Here is a 22,474-nt window from a genome sequence, read left to right as displayed (position 1 = left end):
GCACATAAGACGAGCCCTGGTTGCGAGTTAAAAACGAACCCCAGCGTCAGGCAAACTGCACTTCGACTCCCCCGGCCGGAGCTTGGCCCGCACCCTTTCTCTGGGGCCACCTGCACATCACTGCTGAAGAACGGCTGCTGTTGCTAGACGGGTAGCGCCGAGGCCAGCAATGCACCGTGATGGTGATAATCACCCGCTTGACTGGGGTTCGTTAAGCGTTTGCGGCCGTATAGCGGGCGCCTAATTAAGAACGATTCACAGCTGAAGACACGAAACGTGCCTGGTACTTCGTGATCCCGTCGACGCCCCCCCGGAGTCCACTCCTACGGAGGCTTTTGCCCAAATACGCCACGCTGACCAGAAGCCAACGGTCGGTTCAACTTTGTATCGATGGCCGATGCGGTCCCGCACATGGCGAAATACAAACTGAATGTCAACGTTTCCCCGACGAGATTCTCCGAATCCAGCTCTCCACATCCCGGCGCCTCCCACCCCCCATCTTGCGCGACCCGCCTGGCCCGTCATCGTCCAAACGAACCATGCGAGTACCCGTGATGCTCCAAGCGCTTCCTCGATCGACGGCTGCCCCAGGAACAGGCCTCTTCTCGCGCAATAGGCCGCCGCCATCCGTGCTCCATACTTGCCATTTTGAGCATCGTGTCCAAGCTCTCCCGTCCACCACGTGGGAACCGCGCTATCTGTGATCGCCTGCAGCCTCGTTGTCATCCACTCGCGTGATTCGACGCCGTCGCCTCGTTCCCGCCCGCGCTGGCGCAAGCCCGCAATCCGCCGGGCCTCCTCATCGCACCCGAACGGCGTTGTGGGGGTTAAGGGTCCCCTTTTGGTGGCTTATTGGGCTTCGACTCGCCTGACATCGAGCTTGTCGGCCGTTTTCGTCTGTCTTCATGAGGCGAAAGGTGCCCCTGGCTTTACGGAGGCCTGCTGTTCCACAGGGTTGATGGCTGTCGGTACCCTGACCAACACTGATTCCTTCATCATACTCTGTCCGCCCGCCCGTCGCCTTGTTTCTTCGACGGCTTAATGGTCGTCGTCGGCAGTCCGTCATCCATTGTTGGGAATTAACCTTCGTCTCAGCCCATCGTTACCCTTCCTCTTTCGTCCGCCCTCACACTCTCACTCTCTTTCCTCTCCCCTCTCCCCTATCTCTCTCCCGGACTCTGGTACCATGACCACCGGGCATGATGCAGTGGTGGGTTGCTTTGTTTGCGCGGGAATTGCGACTGTGTTCGTCGCATTACGGGTCTACACGCGTTTCTGGGTCAGCCGGCATCCTGGCTGGGACGACAACATGGTCGTTCTTGCCTTGTTTTTCGCCATCGCGTTATGTCCCATATACGTCCAACGTAAGTCTCATTCAGACATTCGGGGGATCCATCAGTACTCGCTCCTCCTCCGTCACGCGCAATTCGCTTACAGAGACTTGTGCGCAGAATACAAGTACGGACTGGGCGATCACATCCAGGACATCCCTCCGCCGAAGTTGGCGAAGCAGATGGAGTGGTTCTGGGTATCAACATGTAAGTTCTTTTTTCTCCTTTTGCATTCAGTACTTTTCGACATGAGAAAAATTTAATTCTAACCGCCCCTCCAGGGATCTACCTCACCGGCGTCGCCTTCGCAAAAATCTCCATCCTCATCCAATACATCCGCGTCTTCGTCGGCACCAAAACGATTGTTGCCTCGTGGGCCACCGTTGGCTTCATCGTCACCTGCTGCCTCGTCTGCTTCTTCGGCGGCATCTTCGCCTGCACTCCCGTCGAGAAATTTTGGAACCCGACAATACCGGGGAAATGTATAAACTATTTGGCGATTTGGTATGTGCAGCACGCGACGCAGGATTTTTTTTTTTCCCTTTCCTCAACGCCCCGCGGACTGACGATCGACTGACGATTGACATGCAGGTACCTCCACTGCGCCATGGCCATCGCGACCGACCTCGCCATCGTCATCATCCCCCTCCCCACCATCGTGAACATGAACCTCGAAAGCAAGAAAAAGTGGATCCTGGCCTTCACCTTCGCCCTCGGCGGCTTGTAAGCACGATCCCTTCCCTTCCCTCCTCCTGCCCCCAACCCTCTCCTCCCCGCCGCTAACGTCGACGTCCATGTGTTCCAGCGGCTGCGTCACCTCCATCATCCGCCTCTACTACCTCCGCTTCCTCACCCAGACGCCCGACCCCACCCACTACAACCCGATCCCGGCGCTCTGGTCCGCCGTCGAGCTCGCCGTCGTCATCGTCTGCGCCTGCCTCATCACCCTGCACCCGCTGCTCGTCCACGTCCTCCGCCCGCTGAGGATGTTCGCGAGCCAGTACTACTCGGGCGCCGGCGGCGCGGAGAACAACGACGACGAGTCCAGGCGCCGCCGCAGGCAGCAGCGGCAGCAGGCGCGCCTGCCGTCGTACGTCCAGGACGGCGCGGGCGTGTCCGAGGAGGAGAGGAGGGAGCGGTACGCGAGGGCGGTGGCGGGCTGGGAGGCGGCGGCGGGGGGGAAGAAGAGGGGGGGCGGGAACAACGTCGTCGTCGGGTTGGGGACGATGCTGTTGGAGAGCGGGTGGAGCGAGGAGCGGTTGACGGCGGAGAGGGTCGAGGAGGGCGTGATTAAGGTGCAGACGGGGGTGGATGTGGTGACGGCGACGATGACGACGACGGATGGTGGGAGCGTGAGGACGTTGACGAGGGAGAGGAGTGAGGGGAGTTTTTTGAAGGATGGGGAGGTGGAGGTGGAGGAGAGTGATGGGGGGAAGTGGGTGGATGTGGAGCTTGGTGGTGGTGGTGGTGGGAGGAGGATGTGATGTGATGGGGGAAGATGAGTTGTCGATTCTTGGTGTTTTCCCCCCCTTTGGGCTTGCAGCGTTTTTTTGGGGCAAAAAAGTTGCCTGATGATGATGCAGTCATGGATGGGATTCGGGAGCGTGCTTTCATTTTTGAGATACGCATATACCCTGGGATGAAGCATTGGGGCGCGGGTTTTTGTCTTTTATGGCAGGGCGTTCTTCTTTGGTGGTTTGGGTACGCCGAGCGAACATGGCTTTTTTTTTTTTTTTCATCCTGTTGTCCTTCATTGAGCCGGCGTTGAGCAATCACTTTTCGCATGTAGAGGCACCATTTCACGTTTCCGCAAGTTAATACGACAGTTCCGCTCTGCCTCGCGTTTAGCAATAGATGAGTAACCAGTGCTTGCAATCATGATTCACGTAGAAGATTTGGCCATTACATTCATTCCACCTCACGTGCGTCGGCGGCTGCTGACGTCTCTCATCACCTACGTGTGCGGCACACACATGCAGCTCTCAAACGCATTCCCAGTCACTCTTACCAAGATTAGGCAGGTACGTATAGGAGCTCGGCGGACACCAGCAAAGTTCAGTGCTAGTTCTCTAGCGGCAATTAGGAGCTCCATCCCTGTCCGTCCCTCACGTTTCCTTACCCCCTCCACCACCAACAATGCCAGCCACCGCCACAGTCAATAGCTCGCTGCCCCTCGCCCTCTCAGCTCTATGATTCCTTTTTCTCTATTTCTCCGTTCCTCCCGGTCCATCAAAACTCCCCTGTCCCCCCCTCCCCCACCCCCGCCATTATGATTATCGCAAAAGCCCGCCCGGACGTATGTACATACGTCGACGACGTCACAAGGCGGCATCAGTAGTGGTACCTTTTTACGCGTATGCATGCATGCATGCATGCCACGCCCCCCTCCTAGGGCCCTTCCTTCCTTCTTCCTTCCCGCGGTGAAACACCTGATTCCTACCCGTCCGCGCGCACTTCCGAAACACGCACACGCACGCACATACCTAGAGGGCGAGCGAGACGTACCCCGGCGTATGATCCGCGTTCCCCACGTCGTTCGTCGGAGCCGCCCGTACCGCCCGTACCGCTGGCCTGGCTTGGTTCCTTCCTTCCTTCCCTTCTGATTGTCGCAGCGATAAACAAAAAAAAGAAAAAAAGAAGATTGAGGGAGGGTTGCAGGTCCAGACCGGCCCATTCGTTCGTCATCATCCATCCATCCATCCCCCCCCCCCGCGGTAACTGGGTAGGTGCTCTGCGTTTGACATCATTGCCGGGGTGGAAGGGGATTGAGTTTCTTTCTTTCTTTTTTTTTTCTGCAACTCCCAATCCCCTAGGTGTGAGTCGTTGCACGATACGCAACGCCACGGCTTCGCTTTGTGATCAGCGCTGGTGTTGTGCGCTGGGGCGTGCGTACGTAAGTCTGTGTTGTTGCTTTTCTCATTAGAGTTCCCGTCTGGTGGGAGGAACAAGCCTCTGAAGGATTCGGTGTACTCCGCAGGATCCCGCGCGCATTTTTTTTTCCCCTTCTTTTCTTCTGCCTTCGATTCCTGGCTCCCGCCCGCGCGCCGCCGCTGAGGCTGCTACACACGGATCGAGCAAGAACAATGTCGGGGTAGGTGTGTAGATCATGTCCTGTCGCTATTTTTTTTTAATCTATTTTGATGACGAAACGGTTGGTCAGATACTACCTCCTCCACCGTCGGCGGGCGGACGGGTGGCCGGCCGGCCGGCCGGGCGTCGAGTATTGATGGTGTTGTGTGTTCGGTGTGCGATTCGGGACTGCCTTCCTTGATGCCCGTGATGGGGCCAGCGGTTTGTGGTGTAATTGATCGCCAAGGAGGCGGGGGAGATGGGCTCTCGCTTTGGTCGGTCTCATCTTTGTTCTCACCGGGTTCGCGATGAATTTGCCTTATTCGGCTCTTGGAGATTGTTTTGGAAGGGTTGGAGGTGAGACACGGATTGCCTTCAGCAATTACCGTACGGGTTTGACGCTTCCAACATTACGTGGGTACCACGGACGTGCGGGATTCCTTGTTCTTGCAGAAGGTGATTAATTGCTGGATCCTCCACGGCCGATGGCTGCAATGATGGATGGTGGTTTGCGCGGTGGCGGTTATGATATAGCCATATAGGTTTTGTCTTTTTAAAATTCGCCCATTGTTTTCGCTAAATTACTTCATCAGTGCTAACTCGAATTAGAAGCTCTGAGTAGGTAGGTCGATCTTGTCTCTGGAAAAGGCATCGTCGGGTAGCTGCGGCGTTGGGGCAACTCGATAATTGCTGCCAAGCTAGTCCTCTTCGTCTCCTTTGATGCTTGGCCCGCTCTCTTTTACTATAGTCTTTTGGCCACTGTAGGATGCCAGGAGCAGAGCCGTGGTGGTGTCTAGGTTAAAATCCGCGCGTTTCCCGACCGATGCTCTAATCGCAATATGATTCCCAAGACACGACGATTCACAACGCAAGATCAGGTTCGACCTTCGCAAAAACAAAAAAGGTGGGTTAGCGCATCGATCAGACAGGCAAGAACTCGATATAGAATCCAGAACCAATTATGTCCTCATGTGACTTCCTGCGATCACCGTCCAACAGATACATACACGTGCAGTAAGATCACAAATACCAGCTTGCGCTCTCGCTCGCCCAACAGCCATTCCGAACGCGTGAGTTCTTTCTCTCTCGGCCTCTGCCTCCTGGAAGCAATCAAGATGTCCGTTTCGCATTCGGTGAAGATCGAAAGTGCAGTCAGTCACTTGCCTCCAACGCCCAGGGCAGTGCCGACGTTCCCCGTCTACTTACAAACCCCAGCCCAGCAACCTACCCCCCTACACTACTCCTCCCGCGATGCCCGCACCACTACAGGCTGTAATTCATACTGCGACGAAGCCACGGACATCGATCCACGACGACCGCCGCCCCCATCCGCCGCCGCCGTCCCTCCCCCTTCCCCTCCTCCTCCCTCCCTCCTCGCCCCCTCTTCTCCCTCCTCCTCCCCCTTCCTCCACACACTCCCCCGCAACTCCCTCGGCACCTCCACCACAAACACACTCACCCCCAACCCAACCACACACATCCCCACACAAGCCCAATACACGGCCCTAAACCCCTCCTCAGCAATCACCCCACCCTTCCCACTACTCCCAGCACCCCCACCAGAACCACCCCCACCCACCCCCTCCGCCACGGCCGTCAACCCCGCCAACCCCACCACCGACCCGCCCACCTGCAGCGCGACGTTGAACACGCCCGCCGCGGCGCCCTGGTCGCTGCGCGACGCGCCCGTGACGACGACGACGTTGGCGGCGACGTAGACGGCGCCGATGCCGGCGATGTACAGGACCATGCCGGGGAAGGTCGTGCGCCAGTATTTATCCGGGCCGGATGTGAGTGCGAAGAGCGCGATGCCCGGGATGGCGAGGGCCCAGCCGAGGATGAACTGGGGTGGATGAGTTGAGTTAGTCGAGGAGAGGAGGGGAGGGGAGGTCAGCGTGGGGCAAGGGAAGGGGGCGGGACGGAGGAGGATTGGTTGCAAGGGGGGGTCGGTCTAGACTACTCACCATAGCGCGCGCGCCGAGCAGCGGCACCATGCGTCCGGCCAGCGTGTTGCACACCAGCGCCGTCACTCCCAGCGGGACGAACAGCACGCTCGTCTCGATGGCGGTGTGGGCGAAGGGCGGCTGCTGCAGCTGGACGGTGAGGAAATACGTGCAGGCCTGGCGGACGGCGTAGGTGAGGACGGCGAGGACGAGGGTGGGCGCGAAGGAGCGGCGACCCCGGCCCGTGCGGAACAGGTGCGGGGCGAGGATGGCGTGCGGCGCGGAGCGCTCGTGGTGGATGAAGAGGGCGAGGAGCGCGACGGAGAGGATGAGGGGCGCGAGGATGGGGGCCTTGGCCCAGCCGATGGCGTTGGCGGAGCTGAGGGCGAAGGTGAGGAGGAGGATGCCTGGGATGCCGAGGGAGATGCCGAGGGCGTCGAAGCGGGTGAGGCGGGCGTGGAGGGAGTGGAGGAATTTCTTGGGCGGGAGCGGGGGCGGTGCGTCGTCGTTGGTTGCGGGGGCTTCGGAGGAGGGAGGAGGAAGTGGTGGTGGGGTGGTGGCGGCGTTGCGGCTTGAGGGCGGGCGGGGGAGGATGAGGTAGGCTGCTGGGATGACGAGGCCGGAGATGATGAGGGAGATCCAGAAGATCCAGCGCCAGCCGAAGAAGGCTGTTAGAACGCCTCCCAGGATGAGGCCGATGCTGGTTGCGAGTCAGTGGTGCGAGGCAGTTGGAGTCAAGATACATACATGAAGCCCAAAGACCCTGCGGCGCCCCAGATGCCCAAGGCCTTGGCCTTTTTAGCTGGCTCTGTAAAATACAGAGCAACGTGGGCTTGGGCGGGCGGGATTGTAAATGCAGCGCCGATTCCTTGGAAGGCTCTCGCGATGACAAGCCCTATGAAGGTGGGTGAGAGGGCACAGACCAGACTGAACAGCGCGAAAAATGTCATGCCAAACAGCAGGACTCGGCGATGGCTGTGAGATGGGTCAGCGCGGGATTTTGGAAAAAGAGGCAGAGACGCACTCACCCAAAAATGTCGCCTCCGCGGCCACCCAGCAGCAGAAAGCCGCCGAAAGTCAAGGCGTAGGCCGAGATCATCCATTGCAAGTTGGCGACATCGACGTCAAAGTTCTCTTGGATGGTGGGAAGGGCGATGGTAATGGCGCTAAGGTTTGCTAGGTCAAGAAACATGGCAGAGCACCTACAAGCGTCAGCCAGAAAGCATATACGGCACCTGACTCTTGGACTCACACAACTGCCAAAATGTAGTTCGGGTTGCAGCCCGCCATGCTATCGGGCATGGCCTTCAGTTGCTGGAATATTGCCATGGTTGTGGGAATTGGAGGTTGCTGTAGCCTGGTCAGGCACCGGACGACGCGACCTTCTTAATGTTCAGGCGGTGTCCCGGCCGAGAGACCGCACGCCGGTAGAGGCGAAGTCGACCACGCAATAGGTAAGCACGATCGCTACGGTAATGCAGGGATCCACCGATACCAGCCGCCGGGCCGCCTCGTAGATCAAAGCTTGTCGCCCCCTCTAACGCTTACGTCAGCCTATAGTGGCTTCGGACACTCACCTTCCGGACCCAGGATCATGCTATGTCATCAGTTACCATGGATTTGGATTTTGGGTATGCCTGTGCAACTACACCACCGCAGCCACAAAACCAGACTCTGCAGAGCGCCGGGACGCAGTGAGCAAGAATTCTCAAATTCACTTCATCCTCACCATTTTTCCAGTACCGAAAGCACCATCGTGTAGAGCTTCGAGCAACATGCCTACGGAAAAGCATGAATGTAACTAAGAAAGCAAGCGTGCAGTAAGGCATGTCTGAGATGCTCCCTCTACCCACATTGCACCCCTGTAAGAATGGTGATGGGTGAATAGTGAACGGGTCCTGAATACCTGGATACGATTGCTCAAGCGTTGCTGAAACCTGAACATCTCAGAATCTCTATCGGCCTGTTCCTTCACGGCCAATTGGGGTGAAGTAAAAGTTCGGTGACGGTACGCGAAGCAGAGTATGAGGTCGAATATCTCCGCTGGAAGGATTCCCAGACTGTGATTTTGATCTGGATAGGTTCCCGAGATGTTTTGCATGTCGTAGAAGTAGGTAGCAATGGCGCAGATGTGCTCATTCATCTTGCCTTCGATGTGCCACTGCCTTGCAAAACCCGAAGTACAGCCTTCATTTTACTATTTACCCAGAGTGCGATGACGCTATCCGATTTGACGATGGTAGCATCAACGGTATCGGACACTTGGATCATACCAGACTCATCCAGGTTTCGAGCAATTTCTCGAATTTCTTGAATGCGCTCGTTGATGAGTGAGCGTATCGAAAGACAGGCATCGGCGAATGGCATTCGGAAAGCGGACGCGCTGACCATGGACGAGTTCATCATGAAGCATGTGTCGAATGTCGAAGCCGAGCCCTGGGACCTTAAGCTCGAACTCTTGCTGAATAAAGTAGGAAGATTTGGTTGTGGCTATGGCTGTAGGTGCGTTTCCTTGGTTGCTGAAGCTGCTTGCGTGAGCCAGTGCAGGCGTTAGCTTGAGATATTTGACACCGTCCAGGCTCACTGGCCCGTGCCGGCAACGCGAAGGTCGCTGCTGTGGTCTCAGCTTGGGTGGAGGGGGTTGGCGATGAGTGATTGGGGGGGCACGAATTCGACGGCGGAGAGCATCGATGCGGGGATGCACTTGGAGATGCCCGGGCCGACGAGGTGGCGGAGGGTTGAGGATGTGAAGGCGGCGCTTGGTGACGACGTGGAGCTGCTTTACGCCAAGGGTACGCACGCCGTTTCCTGTCTGTCGAACATCAACAAGCTGACCATAACTCAAGGCGCGCACACTTTCCGTCTTCTGCCCCCGATGGGCGAGGACGTCACGGACTGCGAAGGCTCCCCCGGCTGAACCCTCCAGCGCTTCGACACCGACGACTACTCCAACCCCCCCCCCGTCGGCACCAAGAACATCCCCACCTCCAACTGGGCGCCCATCCTTTCCACCGAAACCGCCGAAGCCGGCAAGCTCACCGGCACCTTCAGGCCCTCGAAAACGGGCAACCACCACCTCGGCTTCTCCGGCCTCGGCCCCTGCAAGCTCTTCATCAACGGCGAGCTCGTCTCGGAGCAACCCCACAACCACCCCGAGCCCATGGCCTTCAATCCTCCTCGGCGGCGGCCAGCAACACCCCTTCCAACACCCTTTCCGCGCCGGCCTCCCCTACACCATCGAAGCCCACCTACTCCCACCGCCTGCCCGCCCCTCAACACCAGCGGCCTCAGCGTCGCCGATCGATTTGCTGCCGGGGGAAAGGTCAATCCCTCGACGGGCAGGCTGGCTGTGTCTGCGTGGAGAATACGGGGGAGGTGCATGGCGCGCAGGTTGTGCAGGTGTATGCGGGGCCGGCGGGGGAGACGGCGGTCGAGATGGCGGTGAAGCAGCTTGTTGGGTTTGAGCGGGTGGAGTTGGCGCCGGGCGAGACGAAGGCGGTGCGGGTGGCTGTGCCGGTGAGGGGGCTGGCGTATTTCGAGGAGGGGGTGGGGAAGGGGGTGGTGGAGAAGGGGGAGTATAGGATCATGGTGGGCGAGTCGTCGGTCGATATCCTGGAGAGCTGGGTTGTGGCTGTGGCCGAGAGGTTGGAGTTCGCGCCGTAAAACCTAAGCGTGGCACGGGGAGTAAGAGAGTGGACGATAGAGATGGCAGAGCATTGCAGTTGAGCGGCACTCGGGCGGCAGTCGACAGCCAGTCAACTTCTAGTCATAAATGTTAGTTGTAATGCTATATTTCACGTACGACCATAGGTCGCAGAATATAGGGCTTCCCGTCCGCTCAGCCGTACTCAAGCTGCGAACCGGCCGATTAGTACTCAAGTGGGTGACCATTGGGGAATCCCGGCTGTTGTACGTTTTGTATTTCTTTTTTGGGTGAATTCTTTTGTTAGGGCTGTGCTGTTTCGGATCCGAGACGGAGCGGTTGGAGGTTGCCCCTCGGAGTGTCGGGGGGTGGTGTCCGGATGGTGACTAGCTAGGTAGTCGCTGCTGGCAACTGGTAAGTGGACAGGGGTTGATTATCATGACTAGACATGAGATGTATTGGTTTATGCATGAGTATCGACGTCTTTCCTTTCAATCACGTGAATACTGATGGGTGCGGACGGAATGGTTGGGTGTTTACGAGGGAGTGCGGGTGGACGGGGTGGACCGTGTTTCTTTTAATAGCACGGCCGTCGGGTTGCCACCTGGAGTGGTTAAGCATAATAAGGTGCTGGATACGCCGGACGATCGCTTATCCGCACCTCGTCCCATCCCCCGCGATCATCGGAGACGGCGGGAGTGGTTTCGAGACGTGATTGGAGCTCAATGGCTCCCGCCCTGGCTGGTGCAGCTCGGTCGATGGCGCGCTGGTCAGGATGGGACTGGGTATGATGCTGATGCGTTGTTTTTGCAATTGGCAGCGACTCGTATTCTCGACTCTCGGAGGCAGCGACAGAGAATTCCTGAGGCTACGCGTCGCGCGGGCCAAGCCACGGCGAAGCTCTCTGGCGGGCGCAGCTTAAAGCTTCGTTTGGGACCACGGCCGTCCGCTACGGGCGCAGGACGGGGGCAGCTCGAGGGTGAGCTTGGGCGCGGCGGGCCTGGATTGCCTGGGGCTGGGGTTGGGGCGATAAGGCGCTTCTCCGTCGGCCTCCATCGCGCGCACCGCGCGTCACATTCGTCACAGCCTGCAAACGGCCACCATCATCGACCCACCCAAACACGTAACCCCGTCCCAACCGCAGCACCCACGCCATCTCGAGCCATGGCCACGCATGCCTGCCCTTGCTGCCCCTCCAACCACGCCGCGCCCAGGAAATCAAACGCTACAATAACAATGCCTGCCCGCCCTACCCTCGTCCGCCTTCCTGCCTTAACCTCTGCCCGCATCCTGCTGCCACACTGCTGCCCGCCCGAGGAAGGCTGACTCCTGCCACACCTTCCGCCCGCTGCTGCTGCCCTCGCGCCCGACAAATCCAGCCAGGCCACCGCGAAGTCGAAAACAACGACAAAGTGCAGCCATGCCAGGCCGCAACCCCTTCTCCGAATCCAGCGTCCCGCTGCAAAACACGGGCGGGCCTAGCGATCCGCCGCCCTACGCCATGCATGCGACCGCGACCGAGGAAAAGGTGGCCGGCCCATCGAAATGGAATCCCAAGTCGTGGGGCCTGAAGACCAAGATCGCCGTCGCCGTGGGCATTGCCGCCGTCATCGTCGCCATCATCTGCGGCGCCTACTTTGGCGTGAGGAACAACGCCTACCCCAATTACAGCAAACTCAATTACAGTCTGCAGAAGACATGTAAGCCTCCGTTCCTTTTTCCTGTCCCTTTTTCGCAAAGGCTCCGGCGCTGGTGCTGCGAGGATTTTGGGGTGAAAGTCGTGCATCGCCGAATCGAGACCAGGATGAGTGCTGATGTTTCTGCGCAGATGAGGGTACCTCGTTTTTCGACGACTGGGACTATTTCAACACTTACGATCCTACCGGCGGCTGGGTCCAGTAAGTTTCCCCTCCAGGCTCCAACAGAGTTGCAGAATGCATAAGCTGACGGCCCCAACCACAGCTACGTCGACAACGCCACGGCCGCGTCCATGAACCTCACCTACGCCACCTCCTCCAAGGCCGTCGTCAAGGTCGACACGTCGGAGAACGGCGACTCGGCCAGCACCGGCCGCAAATCCGTCCGCATCACGTCGCGCGACACGTGGAGCAGCGGCCTCTTCCTCTTCGACATCACCCACTCGCCCTACGGCTGCGGCACCTGGCCCGCCGTGTGGCTGTCGGACCCCTACAACTGGCCCGCCAACGGCGAGATCGACGTCCTCGAGGGCGTCAACCAGATCTCGGACAACAAGAACCAGATGACGCTGCACACCACCGACGGCTGCACCATGGACCGCAAGCGCAAGCAGTCGGGCAGCACCATCCACGAAAACTGCTGGAACGCCACCAACGACAACGCCGGCTGCGGCGTCTACGGCTCCTCGACCTCCATCGGCAAGGCCTTCAACAACGTCGGCGGCGGCGTCTACGCCGTCGAGTGGCGCGACGCCGGCATCCGCATCTGGTATTTCGAGCGCGACAGCATCCCCGACGACGTCGCCGCCAGCAACAGCAGCAGCAGCACCACCACCCCCGACCCCAGCACCTGGGGCGAGGCCGCCGCCGACTTCCCCAGCACCGACTGCGACATCGGCAGCCACTTCCGCAACATGAGCATCATCGTCAACATCGACCTGTGCGGCGACTGGGCCGGCGCCGAGTCCATCTACACCGACGAGGACGAGTGCCCCAGCACCTGCGAGAGCTACGTCACGAACAACGCCACGCAGTTCGAGAAGGCTTACTGGGAGTTCAACAGCTTCAGGGTGTATACCGCCGCCGGCGAGGCCGCGGCCAGCACCGCGGCGGGAGGCTCGTCGGCCACGGCGACAAGCTCGGTGGTGGGCGTGTCGTCTGTGGCGACGACGACGACGTCTGTTGTGGCGACGACGTCGGCGGCGGCGGGGCCGGGAGGCGACCAGAACAATAATAATAACAACAACAATAACAACAACAACAACGGCGGTGGATAAGCCTCGGTTCAATTTCCAACGGGTCTGAGGACCCCAGAAGAAAGCACGTAGAGCGCAGGGCATATTGCTACCCCTGAGATCCTTGTACAGAGCAGAGTTGGACTGTGCTTGGAGGGGAAGGGGATTGGGAGATGTGCTTCTACGACTTTTTGTTTTGATTAATGATTGGGATTGGAAAAAGGCCTCTTTTTGTTGTTGTTTGGGGCCATGGCTTTTTTTTGTTTTTGTTACAATAGATACCCTTGAATCGTCCTGCGCTATTTCCTCTTGTTGGATGAAAAAGGGGCGGCTGGACTTGTCATTCTTGAATTTGAGAAGGATAGGTGTTTTCCATGCAGATTTACATGTCCCCGTGCGATCTGAGATTATTTTGGGGCAGCTACCGCTGAGGTGCTCTACCGTAGCACCAATCAACCGCTGGTAACAAATGGCACCGCGATCCACTCCATCGGCGGAGCTTGTGTCGCCCCAGTCCAGGCTAACCGCAAAACCTTAATCAGACGGTCAAGCTGCGAAACTACCTCCTTGTGGACCGACCATATTTGTCAGACAGCGTCATAACCGGGGGCGAAGGCATTTCAGAAATGCGTATCCCGCAATAAATGGCCGATGCATAGGTTTCCGCTGTTGGCTTCCTCTCCCCACAGACACAACGTCGCCTCAGGCCAAGCGAACTGGATGTACGCATGGAAAAGGGCAGGCTCCTCACCGGCTCAAGCGTCGCTACAGCGCTCGACGCAGGTTTGGCGGCGTCGGGGTTGCAATGTGTGCAGTTCGCGGCACGATATGCGAATCTGACTAACACCCAAGGCGACCATATCACGCTCGAGAACTTTGCTGACCTGAGCTGTCGAGACGGTCTGTGCGCATCTTTTCAGGTAGTAGTTGTATAGGGATCTATAATTGTTTCGGAAAGTGGGTCCTGTTCGGCTCAGCGCCGAAGAAAAAAGACGATCAGTTGACACAGGTGCTGAAAGATACGTAAGGTGAGCCTGCCAAACCGGACTCACCGAATGAAGCTCCGCCATACTTGTTGATCGCCAGTTGATCGACAATGGACCTCTTCGACAATGAATTCTATGACCCAGGGCAAAGAATCAGATGCTGCAGCGACACGTCAGTTCGTTAAGAACGAAGGGCGGAGACCCGCTTTTTGGGAGACAGCCCCAGCCGGCCTCGTCGTCGATTCATTCGGATGCGGAAGAAGGCAAAGGCAGTGTTCCAGTTTTGTGGAGTATGGCTTTCTGCCTTCCGCCAGGCTACTCCGTAGCCTACGTATATGTACGAGCTGTCTCATAGCATTTGTGGGGCACAGGCGAGACCGCCATTGGACTTTGATGGAGAGAAGGCGATGGGAATTGGTCAATCGCATCAAAAGGGCAGACCCTGCAAATAGATGCTCATCGTATCTCCAATGTATATCTTTTTGTTTTCTTTTCTCGTGTTGCGGATCTGGAGAATGGGCACACTATGGGATTGACCCAAAACATTTCCCTTTCAGTAACCTCGCTGACAGAGTCAGTGCGTAGGTGGGTACGTCTTCAGCTCGCAGTGGGCACAACCACAAAACGTTTCCTTTTTCTCATCTATCGTCGTCATTTCAGCTGGCTGCTGCCTCCCTGCTCTATTTACGGCGACACAAAGTACATCCTAGCTGATCTTCCCGCAATTGGTGACCGGATAATCATACTTTCTCCCGGATCATCCGATCCACATGGGGGTGTGTACCAAGAGAGAAAATGGCCGCTTGGGGGCCAAGATAGAGATATAAAGTGATCAAGAGCTTCTCACGAAGCTTTGGACATCCATATCAACACCCTCGTTCCTATTTCGCTTAGCGGCCTATCCTCTCTTTCGAAACGGCATATACATCATATCATGGTTGAAAACTATGCTGCCAACCTCTCCATCGCAGAATTTGCCCTCAGACCATTCACACAGACCATCGAGCGTCCACTTCGTCAACACCGGGGACAACAATGCCACCCAGATCGGGTTCTGTCAATGTACGCGAACCCCTCCTCTACTCCGTATTTTGCGAGGTAGCCTGATGGCTGTCCACGAAAACGTTTGCTAATGTCAGTTTTCATTTTCTATAAAAAGTGACCCACAACACGATCTCTGAGACAAAGTCTTCGGGGAAGCTCACCTTTTCGAGCTATACTAGACACAAAGACCTGAGGTGTCCAGGTACCTGCGACTGGATTCTCGAGAGAAGGGAGTACAAGGAGTGGATCTCACATGGGCACGAACACTCCATACTACGGGTACACGGACAGAGTAAGCTTATTCTTCTTCTCCTAATGTATTCTTTTTAGATTGATGGCTAATGGCGAAAAAGTGGGATGCGGCAAGTCAACTTTGGTGTAAGTCAAGTTCAAACGAGTCGAGGGTACATGGCAACGACTGCTGATGATTACCTTGTACACAGCGCACGAGCAATCGAAGACGTGAAGAGCAAGGGCAACATAAAGCTTCTTTTCTTCTTCGTCGACAAGAAAACGGGCCAGACCAGCCTCAAGCAACTGCTCTTGACATTCTGGGACCAGCTCCACCGGGATCCTTTTGCCGACAACCATGACGATGACAGCAGAATCGCTCCCGGTGATAGCAGAGATAAGAAGATAGACAGGTGTACCAACCGCGAGCTAGTCGAGAAGCTCCTCGAAAAGCTCCACGAATCCCCCGAGTGCCGTGTCTGCATCACTGTCGACGCGTTCGAAGAGCTGCCCCTACCCGAGCAGACGGAGCTTCTGGAGAACTTTGTCAAGAGATGTCGAGACATCATACGCGTGTCAACGCTCATCAGCTACCGCACAGGGAGCGAACCCCGGGAAGCCACGTGGATCGCGAACCGCGAGATATGCGTTGGGAAGACAGAAAACGAGGCAGACATGCGCAAGTACTTGATCGAGAGCCTAAGGGAAAAGCTGCCACGAAGTAGGACAATCGATAGGGAACAGGGTGAGGAGAACAATAGGGAGAAGGACGTCAGGGAAGTTGCGGATGAGATTTGGGAGCGTGCGAACGGAATGTGAGTTTACCCGCTCCCCCCTCTCCCAGCGACCACACTTCCCTTTTGTCATGTCTGGCAGCGTTGCCTTGCCAAATTTCAACTGTTTGAGAAGAAAGCTGATTTTTGGTGATTTGATGATGCAGGTTCTTGTGGGCTGCTGTCTCGGTGCACAAAGTTTGGACAGCCCGCAACAGAGAGCAGGCAGAGCTGTCGCTTAGAAAGGTCACCATCCGGGATGATTACGAAGAGATCGTAGCGAAATGGGAAGAGAAGACGATGGCCGTAGTTGGGTGCAGCGAAAACCCTTACCAACGCGCGGGAATGGAAGAGTGGCAGCGCAGGCTCGCCCAGCAGGCGACAGCAATGCTCACGCACCCGACAGGCCTGCTCTCAGTGGCCGCGTTAGCTGAGGCTGCGGCGCTCGACATCGCAAGCAAAAGGATCGATGACGAGGTACGTTCGCTGGTGATGAAGTATCCAATGACGGTGGTGTGGTGCTGTAGTCCATTCGTCGAGTACGACCGACAGTTGAACGTCTTCCGCTTCTACCATACCTCGATGCACGACTACTTCCTGAGCCGCCCCGCTAGCGTCGCCCGCCTTGCAAATCTCACACTTGCCTACCTCTGCCAGCCCGAACTCGATCGTGGACCTTCAATAAAAGCCTGCTGGTACGACCTGCGCGACCTCCAGCGCTGCCTCGTCACGCACCCCTATCTCGAGTTCGCTTCGACCCACTGGGTGACGAGCGTCCGGGCGAACATGACGATAAACATGGACAACGAGGAGCCGACCAAAAGACTCCTCGCAGAGCTCTACCGCTCCCCCGAGAACCTCCGTCTCGCCTTCCAACTCTCCTGCTTCCAAGCCCGCGTCTCCATGCCAACAGGCCTCCTCCCCGCCCACATCTTCAGCTACTTCGGCCTCATCGACCGCCTGCCCAGCAGCAACAACAACAACATCATCCCACCCGAGCCCACCGCCGCCGACGCCACCGCCCCCGACGGCGACGGCCGCACCCCCCTCCACTGGGCCATGCGCTGCCCCGACCCCTCCAAACTCGTCCCCACCGCCACGCGCCTCCTCGCCCTCCACCCCACCCCCACCACGCGCCGCGCCGCCCCCGCCGCCGCCGCCGCCCGAGACGCCCGAGCCTTCACGCCGCTCCACTACGCCGCCCGCCGCGGGCACCTCGCCGCCGTCAAGCTGCTGCTCGACAGCGCCAGCGCCAGCGCCAGCGCCGCCGCGGATCGCCAGCTCGTCGACGCGCGCAGCAAGCGCGTCGGCACCCCGCTGTGGGCGGCGGCGCGCGGCGGCCACGCCGACGTGGTCGAGGAGCTGCTGCGGCGCGGCGCCGACCCCAACGTCAAGAGCAAGCTCGGGACGGCGCTGCACGCGGCTGCGGCCAGCGGGTCGGAGCGCTGCGTCGAGGTGCTCACGAGCGGCGGCGACGACGGCGACGACGGCTGCCGCCGCATCATCAAGGCGCGGCGGGATGCGTACGGCGATGGGTTCGGGACGCCGGTGCACACGGCGGCGTATTATGGATACCCGGGGATCGTGCGGGTCTTGCTGGGGAGGGGGTTCAGCGCGCGCAAGAAGAGCTGGGGGTATGGCGGCACGGTGACGGCGGCGGCGGTGGGGTGCTACGAGGGGAAGGATCCGCGGGTGTTCGTGGAGGTGTTGGAGCAGTTGCTGGGAGGGGGGGCCAAGGTCGACGCTCCTGGCGAGAAGCGCGAGACGGGGTTGCATTACGCGGCGCGGTTCGGGCATGCGGAGGTGGTGGAGTTCTTGCTGATGCACGGGGCCGATGCCAGGGCTGAGAGCCCGGTGGCGGGCACGCCGTTCGAGATCGCAGACGACAAGGGGAACACGGCTGCGATGGAGGTCCTCAGAAGGTATGGTGGCGAGGTCGGGTCGAAGACCCGGAGAAAGACTTGCGATCGGGGCGGCGGGCACCGTGCGCGGAAGATGACTACGGCCATATGGGTCCCTGTGTGGCTCGTGGCTCTGGCTAACGACGATATGAAGCTCATGTACAACCTGATCGAGACGTATGAGCGCGTGTGCCAGCGCGCAATCCGCAAGGACCACCAGCCCGTCATCCAACGGCTGGCGCCGCTGGGCACCACTGTCTTCTCGCTGGTAGTGGACCTGGTGGCGAGGAGGGAGCAGCAGCGGCAGCAGCAGCAGCGGCGGCCGAGGAGGGCGAGCAAGATGTTCAAGCAGACAGACGAGCATGCGTCCAGCATGACCGCCGCGATGAGGCGGCTGAAGGAGAACGCGGCCGACCGCATCGAGACGGTGCTGTGCTACTTCGGCCTCAAAGCGGTGAAGAACGAGCGGCGCGTATTGCACTCCTCCGCCATCCCGTCATCCTCGACCCTCGGCCCGGACAGCCAGCTAAAGCAACTATACGACGTGCTCGACCGCCTCACCGTGGCCGCCGTGTGCGTCCTCGGCGCCGCCTTTGCCCTCGGCAACAACAGAGCCGTCCTGCACTTCGCCAACGCGTGGACCGACGCGCTGCAGACCGTCGCCGTCGCCCGCGGCGGCCCCGAACTGCTCAAAGGCCTCGTCGAGCAGCGTGCCAGGCAGCTGAAAACCATCCTCGTCGCCGACAAGCCCGCCGCCGACAAGCTCAGAGACGCCGGCAACCTGGCCAGCGTCGGCATCGAGCTCCTCGTCGCGGCGCTCCAGCGCGGGCCCGCGTACGCACCGCTCGCCCGCGGCCTCGCACAGCTGTGGGCCGCCACGCTGTGTGATGCCGGGGACCCTGCCCGCGGCGGCGTGCGCATGGAGGATGTCTTTCACGTGCTCCAGACCTTCCTTGCCATGTTCCGCGCCGCGCTTGACCCGCCTGATCGCGATAGGGTGGCGTTGCTGGCGAACGTGGGTGCGGAGATCATGGTTGAAGCCGTGAATACGGGGAATCAGGGCTTGATTGACAATATACAGAGCATGATGGACGTTGTCAGGGGGGATGCGGAGCGCGCGGAGATGGGGCATGTTGTCGAAGGCGTGCTGGCGGAGCGAAGGAAGGGCATCGGAGCCGTCGGTGCTCCGGGGGCTGAGGGGGTGGGAGGGAACAGCAGCGTGCTTGGTTGAGGGCTCGCAGAAGGTGCTTCTGATTTCTCACTTCTAGAGAAACAAACACTGTATATTCAAAGGAGGGGCGGAGATACGTATGAGTATCTCAGGGCCAAATTAGTAATCGGACGTGGTCTGGCCCTTTTCACTATTCCGGCAGGTTTTGTTTAGTGTGAGGGTGGTATGGAGGTGCACAACAGTGTTCTTTTCGTTCATCTTAAGCTGCCTCTCCCATATTTTGTTTCCCAGCCCTCACATTTGAGTTTCTTAGAAGGATCCGTTCTTCGATCATGATACAGCTTTGAGCGGGCTTCTACCTTTCTCATGCTGTGTAGTACGGTTCAGTAAATAACGTAGAGCCATGATGGAGAAAAACTTACGTTCAGATGCACGAGCGGACACAGAGCAGAAATATCACGCTTTGAAATGGTTGTTCGTGGTATTCCCAGTACCGAAGCTGAGACCCTTCATAGGCCCGTTGTGGTAGCCCACCTGCAGTCCGAAGGTGTCTCTGTTCGTGAAAGTGACACTGCCTCCAACAGGGGCGGAGTCGCGCAGTGCTGTGTCGACAGCAACGTCGAGCCAGGGGTCACACTCGGTGACGACATCTTTCAGCGCCTTGAGGTATGTTCGACCGATGCCTGCGCAGTCGTTCGTGCTGAGTTCACGCAGCCGCGCCGTGGTCGACTCCTCCTGTGGAAACAGCATCTCCAGCTGGTCCACGAGCCCGGAGATGTCGCTGACGAACTCCTCGTACTGCTCCTTCTTGTAAAAGGCCCACTGGACGCTATGCACGGCGTTCGTCAGCCGCGCGCACCGCCGCGACAGAGACTTCCGCAGCTTCGTCCGCAGCGTCTTCATCAGTGGTCTCATGTCTCTGTTTGGATCCAGGCTCCCCTGCGGCGTGCTCGTGTCCTTGGGTCGCAGCTTCTCTGCGTTCTCTCTCGCCTGCGTGAAAAGATCTCCGATCTCCTGGAGCAATGAGTTCGCCTCTGCACAATCGGTGACGGCTAGCGTCGCCTTTTCTGCACCGTGTTGGGTGGCATAGATGCCTGCAGCCTCGCCCCAGCGCGAGAGACGCAGCTGGATGATGTCCAGCTTGATTTGATGTGTGTCGAAGTTTTGCTCGAACGAGCGCGCGATCTGGATGCGCTCGAAGCAGGACAAGGCCGCGTTAAGAAAGTTGAGCGTTTCGGTCGCCATCTCAGCCATGGCCAATTTGGCTATGAATCAGAAACGATGGAATGCAAAGAAGAGGTTTGGACGGTTCGATTACGGAGGAGAGAGGCGGAGGATTTGGAATCAATTCAGTAGCTGAGCTGAGGCTGGGTCGCGCGTAGCTATTGCGCTGCTGGCTGATTTCTCGTGTAGGCTGCCTTGTATAAACATCAGCTACTTCGCATGTTAGCCCACTTCGTGGCTTGTCTAGCGCGAGGCTGAATGCTGCCTACAGCGGGTCGGATCGTGGTTCCATTCATTAGCCAGTCCAATGCCCCACCCCCCCACCAACATACTGACACGTCTGGCTTAACCGTCCAGTCACAGCACAGCAAAAGTACTTGCTGCGCCTTGTCAAGAGATAGTTACACAATATTTGCAGATTGCGACAACGCACACAGAACACTTACACACCGACCATCGATTGCTTCCTCAATGACTGATGCGATGTCCATGATTTGCTCGGTGGTCTCGGTGATAGGCGTCCCTCCAAACGCTGCCACAAAACCCACCAGGTCACCGTGAGAGCTGTCAAACCCACACTAATCACCCAATATATCCAGAATCCGTCGGCAAGAACACGATCGTTTTCCGCAAAAAAATCGAAAAAACTCATTCCAAAAACGGACTATGTCAAGTTAACCACTGTGTATGTTCGAGCGGTTTTTCCTCCAAAAAATAAAAAAGGGCACTTACTGCGACGTAGGATGCGGGTAAGAATACAAGTGTGACGATGGAAATCAGTTTCATGCTACGACTATCACTTTGCGTGACGAGGTTGAAAGCCTGTTCATTTACAAAATTAGCAGACTTAGTCATTGAGATATAGGCCGACCTACAAGGTTTGTTTCGTTGCCGAGACGAGTGCTGAGAGACCTTGCACGCGCGGCTGAGGCTTTGGCTGCGTTGCACGCATGGAAGAGGTCTAATGCATTCTCACGAAGCAGACGATGCACTTCGTTTTCCAGGTCGAGTCTGGAAATGTCATCTCGCAGGATATCCTGCACTGATTGCATGCTCTCAAGAGTGGTAATGGCAACCTCGAGCGTTTCTTCCAAATGAGTCAGATGCCTTGCCACTTCATTCAGCACCCGAAACTTGTTTGCGGTCAAGATGTCCCTCTGGAGGTTGGTGTGCGTTAGCGCGCAATTTACATAGTGCGACATGTTTACCTGATCGTACCTTTTTCTCGACATGGTCTCTGACCAGATCTCGAAGACCCCAGAACGAGGTGTCATACAGTCTCAGAACTTCATCGACGATGTGTCGATGCCAGCCGTAAGGGTTGTTGCCGTCAACAGCACCCGCATGGACTGCGCCGAGGATAAGCGATCGGATCTCGGGGAACGCGTTAACACAAAGCAGCATTGTGACTGAATATACCGATGACCAGGTCACGAATATATTGACTTGCTGCCAAAAAATATTCAACGTCACTATTGTCGAGACTTGCGCACGGGTCGACCTGCTTTACTTTGAAGCAAAACCAGGATTCTACAGCTGTTAGTGACTGATGGTTGTTGCGCCCAGGTTGAGCACCATACCATGGACGAGGTGCGATTGTGAGCCAATACTCTCAGCCTCACGCGTTCGGCACCGAAAGAAGCCATTCGAATCTGCATTCGCGGCTTCCAGGAAGGAAGTCCCAACCACCGGCAGATTCTTCGAAGGTGCGTCTACGTCATCCGATCCGACGAAGCTAACAGCAATCAGCGATGGCGGCTTGGAAACCTCGAACTATGAAAGCTCTTACATCACACGAAACCCGTGCTCCGCACGATTCTTCGATCATTAGCACCGCTTCGTCTAGACAGGCATGAGTGACATACCCTTAACTCCATTCCTAGGTCTCCCGGTCTGTGGCGCAACGAATCTCCATCTAGAGGGTTAAAGAAGGGTTTTGGAGGGTTGGAGGTATCTTACCCTTCTCATGGATTTCAGCTTTCCCAATCATAGCTTGTGTCTTCCTCGATGCTCATTTGCAGCTTCACTGGATTTGAAACGCGAGATCGGCGGCTGGCATGCAATATCTGCAGTGCTCCAATCTCACAAATTAGAAAGTAAAGTCGCACGACAGCAGACCAAACGGTCGCGAGGGCAGTCTACATACAAAACCTGCCGCATGGGGCACTGTCTCGGACTGAGCTGTTGAATGGGTCAAGGACAACGTTGCAGATCTGGTAGCGACCA

General features: G+C 57.7%; 6 protein-coding genes across 6 annotated transcripts; 4 read left to right on the top strand and 2 right to left on the bottom strand.

Annotated features, from left to right (window-relative positions):
* Positions 1 to 1,309: 1,309 nt before the first annotated feature.
* Positions 1,310 to 2,815, top strand: BKCO1_3300021 (uncharacterized protein; the record flags this gene model as incomplete). Its single annotated transcript, XM_020274517.1, has 5 exons — positions 1,310 to 1,364; positions 1,452 to 1,538; positions 1,613 to 1,835; positions 1,923 to 2,054; positions 2,137 to 2,815. 5 exons carry the CDS (start codon positions 1,310 to 1,312, stop codon positions 2,813 to 2,815), a joined length of 1,176 nt encoding a protein of 391 aa, XP_020129432.1.
* Positions 2,816 to 5,637: 2,822 nt separating this feature from the next.
* BKCO1_3300020 (mfs transporter) lies at positions 5,638 to 7,672 on the bottom strand (the record flags this gene model as incomplete). Its single annotated transcript, XM_020274516.1, has 5 exons — positions 5,638 to 6,243; positions 6,365 to 7,043; positions 7,091 to 7,318; positions 7,372 to 7,545; positions 7,596 to 7,672. The coding sequence occupies 5 exons, from the start codon at positions 7,670 to 7,672 to the stop codon at positions 5,638 to 5,640; spliced, it is 1,764 nt and encodes a 587-aa protein (XP_020129433.1).
* A 985-nt stretch (positions 7,673 to 8,657) lies between these two features.
* Positions 8,658 to 10,006, top strand: BKCO1_3300019 (glycoside hydrolase family 3 protein; the record flags this gene model as incomplete). The annotated part of the gene is made up of 5 exons (XM_020274514.1): positions 8,658 to 8,813; positions 8,922 to 9,135; positions 9,190 to 9,230; positions 9,270 to 9,665; positions 9,734 to 10,006. The coding sequence occupies 5 exons, from the start codon at positions 8,658 to 8,660 to the stop codon at positions 10,004 to 10,006; spliced, it is 1,080 nt and encodes a 359-aa protein (XP_020129383.1).
* Positions 10,007 to 11,406: 1,400 nt separating this feature from the next.
* BKCO1_3300018 (glycoside hydrolase family 16 protein) lies at positions 11,407 to 12,960 on the top strand (the record flags this gene model as incomplete). Its single annotated transcript, XM_020274513.1, has 3 exons — positions 11,407 to 11,686; positions 11,815 to 11,884; positions 11,949 to 12,960. The coding sequence occupies 3 exons, from the start codon at positions 11,407 to 11,409 to the stop codon at positions 12,958 to 12,960; spliced, it is 1,362 nt and encodes a 453-aa protein (XP_020129382.1).
* Positions 12,961 to 15,201: 2,241 nt separating this feature from the next.
* Positions 15,202 to 19,084, top strand: BKCO1_3300017 (uncharacterized protein; the record flags this gene model as incomplete). The annotated part of the gene is made up of 4 exons (XM_020274512.1): positions 15,202 to 15,240; positions 15,302 to 15,326; positions 15,409 to 15,994; positions 16,120 to 19,084. 4 exons carry the CDS (start codon positions 15,202 to 15,204, stop codon positions 19,082 to 19,084), a joined length of 3,615 nt encoding a protein of 1,204 aa, XP_020129389.1.
* A 396-nt stretch (positions 19,085 to 19,480) lies between these two features.
* On the bottom strand, positions 19,481 to 21,652 carry BKCO1_3300016 (small s protein; the record flags this gene model as incomplete). Its single annotated transcript, XM_020274511.1, has 6 exons — positions 19,481 to 20,289; positions 20,585 to 20,628; positions 20,699 to 20,826; positions 20,981 to 21,070; positions 21,124 to 21,405; positions 21,467 to 21,652. The coding sequence occupies 6 exons, from the start codon at positions 21,650 to 21,652 to the stop codon at positions 19,481 to 19,483; spliced, it is 1,539 nt and encodes a 512-aa protein (XP_020129388.1).
* Positions 21,653 to 22,474: the final 822 nt, after the last annotated feature.

Source organism: Diplodia corticola, assembly GCF_001883845.1.
Source record: "Diplodia corticola strain CBS 112549 chromosome Unknown scaffold33, whole genome shotgun sequence".
In the NCBI taxonomy this organism is placed as follows: domain Eukaryota; kingdom Fungi; phylum Ascomycota; class Dothideomycetes; order Botryosphaeriales; family Botryosphaeriaceae; genus Diplodia; species Diplodia corticola.
This window is presented reverse-complemented; position numbering and strand designations above follow the sequence as displayed.